We start from the raw sequence: 2,685 nt of genomic DNA on the forward strand, positions 1-2,685 counted from the left end.
GGTATTTTCTCGTTAATTGGCTGATCACGTCGTTAAGAATTCGAGAGAAATCGGAGTTGGTATTTGGCGCTCTATAACAAACGCCCAGCAGTACGGTTTGGGGCGCAGCGCGACAAAGTAGCCATACTATCTCAAGGTCTGATGGAATATTAATAACTGTACACGAGAACTGATTGCTAACTGCGATGAGAACGCCTCCACCTCCAGCGGATGTGCGATCTTTGCGAAAAAGGTTAAAATTCGGTAAGTCAGCAACACCTTCAGTATCGGTGATGCCATAGTGAGCCATGTTTCGGTAAGTATCAGCAAGTTACTAGCAGATGAACACACAAGATTGGAGATTATTTCGCGTTTCAGAAGAAAACTACGTATGTTTGTGAAAATCGCCGAAAAGGAAAGATTAGGCTGGGGGGTGGCAGGTACATGAGCGGCTGGGGCCTGGCGGCGCAGCAACTGCTATAGTATCACTTTTACAGATTGCGATGGTTCGTCTAAGATATATCGTCGGGAACCGATGAACAGGGTTTTGTATCGCAAAGAAAAACGGTTAGACTTGCTTTTGGCAAATGTAACTAGGTGTCTGCGCACATTGCGAACGCGGCGTGAAAAATCTTCACCGACGGAGTAGTCAGTGTCCTTGAATTTGCGGCCATTAGCTAGAATTTCGTCCTTCGTTTTGAAAAGTGCGAATTTGACAATTAACGGACGGCAGCGATCAGGTACGTGGCGCCCAAGACGGTGAGTGCGGTCTATTGTTTTGGGGTCGAGGGTGATGTTCAAAAACTCGGAGCAATGGCGAATTAGTAGCTTTTCAGAGTCGGCCCACGTTTCAGATGAGTCAGGGTCCGGAATGTTGTAGAATATGAGGTTGTTTCTTCGTGATTGGTTTTCTGCTTCGTCTATGCGATCCTCGAGATCACAGAGCTGGCGAGTTGCCTGGGTGGTATGAGTGCTTAGGCTTTCTATCTCTGTGCGTAGTGACTGTATGGTTTGGTAATGACCTTCAAGAGCGCTAATGCGCCTGCTTAGATCAGAAATAAGGTTGTCTGTTGTTAGTAGCTGGTTTTTGAGGTCTGTAACTTCCGCGATTAATGTCGACTGACCGGCGGACAATTTTTTAAGTTCCGTAACTACAGTTTCGAGTGAGGCAGGGCCGGGGTTAGTCTCTATGTCGCCGGACAACAAAAGCAAGGAAATAATGACATCAGAACACTCAGTGACAATGGCAAGGCAGCATTGCGGGCTCGGCAGCTGTATCAAAAAGTAATCACTAGATTTCTTAGCGTAAAGACAACATGGCTTACTAACCTGCATGGCGAGGCAGAACGGGTTAAGCGACCGCATCGTGCCACAGCCACCGAGCCCACAAAGCGACGCCGGTGGCCGAAGCTGCTTAAAAGCTGGAGCGGGAGAGGATGTTGATGGCGATGGTGTTTCCAACTGTCTGTCGAGGGTGCAGTGCACTGGTGAGGTCAGCGCACGATCGGGCGAAGCGGTGATGGCGCAAGGCTGGCACATATCGGTTCGGTTGAGAGCGGGCGTCCATTTCGGCGAGATGTCCGGTGGACGGGCAGAAAAAGATTAGAGGTTGCACAAAGAAGAGAAATGGGGCGGTAGTTCGAAACATCAGATTTGTTTCCTGATTTGAAGGCAGGGAAAACACGCGCCGTTTTCCACACGCGAAGAAAGGCAGAATTTTTCAAACAGTTATGAAATATCGTGGTTAAAACAGGGACGAAGGTACTATTGAAGTCTTTTATTATGGCGGCTGGAATGCCATCAGGTCCAGGGGACAAAGATGGTTTTAAACACTTAAGACACTCACCAACTCCTCGTCAAGAAGAACGGAATTAGGTGCTGCAGCTGGAAGGCATACGGAATCGCAACGTTTAGATTTCTACACGGAGGAAAAGTGTTGAGGAAAGCCGTCAGCGACATTTCGAATTTCATTCCCATGAGAGTCAACTAAGTGAATATGACTATCAGATTCATTCGAATGCTTGCGAACGTATCTCCAGAATTCAGTAGGACGATTAGAGGCACTATTCTCTAAATATTCAAGATAGGACTCATGATCCCGCTTGTACAGGCGTTTGCAAAGGGAACCCAAGCGGCGAAATTCATCTGCCCATGTATCCAGCCCAGGGCGTTTCGCTTTATGGTGGGCCCGATCATAATAATAATAATAATAATAATAATAATAATAATAATAATAATAATAATAATAATAATAATAATAATAATAATAATAATAATAATAATAATAATAAATCAATCAATCAATCTTTATTTTTTCGGTGCCCAGGAACAACCCAAAGGTCTTGGTGCTGGTACACCATTCACACGCACAAAATGTACATTTATTTCACTACAAAGGAAGAAAGGAAGACACTCAGGGGAGGTAATGCAGCAGTCAAGGCGATAGAAAAAAAAAGACACATAAACTAGGCGCGACAGCAAGCATGAAACAAAAAAGCGAGAACAAGGAAACAGCGAGAACAGCGGTAAATGAAAACAGCTAGAACAGGCAACAGACATATAAATAACTAAAAAAACAATAAACAAAGAGAATGAACACAAGAACGACCGATAACAGCCAAGTACAGCATATATCAAAATACAAACAAGAATAAAGTCAGTACTAATATGAACGAATAAGAGATCTCTGAAATACAAGCTAGAAAT

At 44.5% G+C, this 2,685-nt stretch overlaps 1 protein-coding gene across 1 annotated transcript; it reads right to left on the reverse strand.

Moving 5' to 3' along the window:
* Nucleotides 1-456: 456 nt before the first annotated feature.
* LOC144120350 (uncharacterized) lies at nucleotides 457-1,518 on the reverse strand. Its single transcript, XM_077652716.1, has one exon. It carries the CDS (start codon nucleotides 1,516-1,518, stop codon nucleotides 457-459), a length of 1,062 nt encoding a protein of 353 aa, XP_077508842.1.
* Between the last annotated feature and the right edge of the window lie 1,167 nt (nucleotides 1,519-2,685).

The sequence above is a fragment of the Amblyomma americanum genome, chromosome 2 (assembly GCF_052857255.1).
Source record: "Amblyomma americanum isolate KBUSLIRL-KWMA chromosome 2, ASM5285725v1, whole genome shotgun sequence".
NCBI classification, from domain to species: Eukaryota; Metazoa; Arthropoda; class Arachnida; order Ixodida; family Ixodidae; genus Amblyomma; species Amblyomma americanum.

Excerpts from the sequence above, each read along its gene's own strand:
- LOC144120350 (XM_077652716.1), bottom strand. The coding sequence starts at position 1,518 with ATGTGCCAGCCTTGCGCCATCACCGCTTCGCCCGATCGTGCGCTGACC.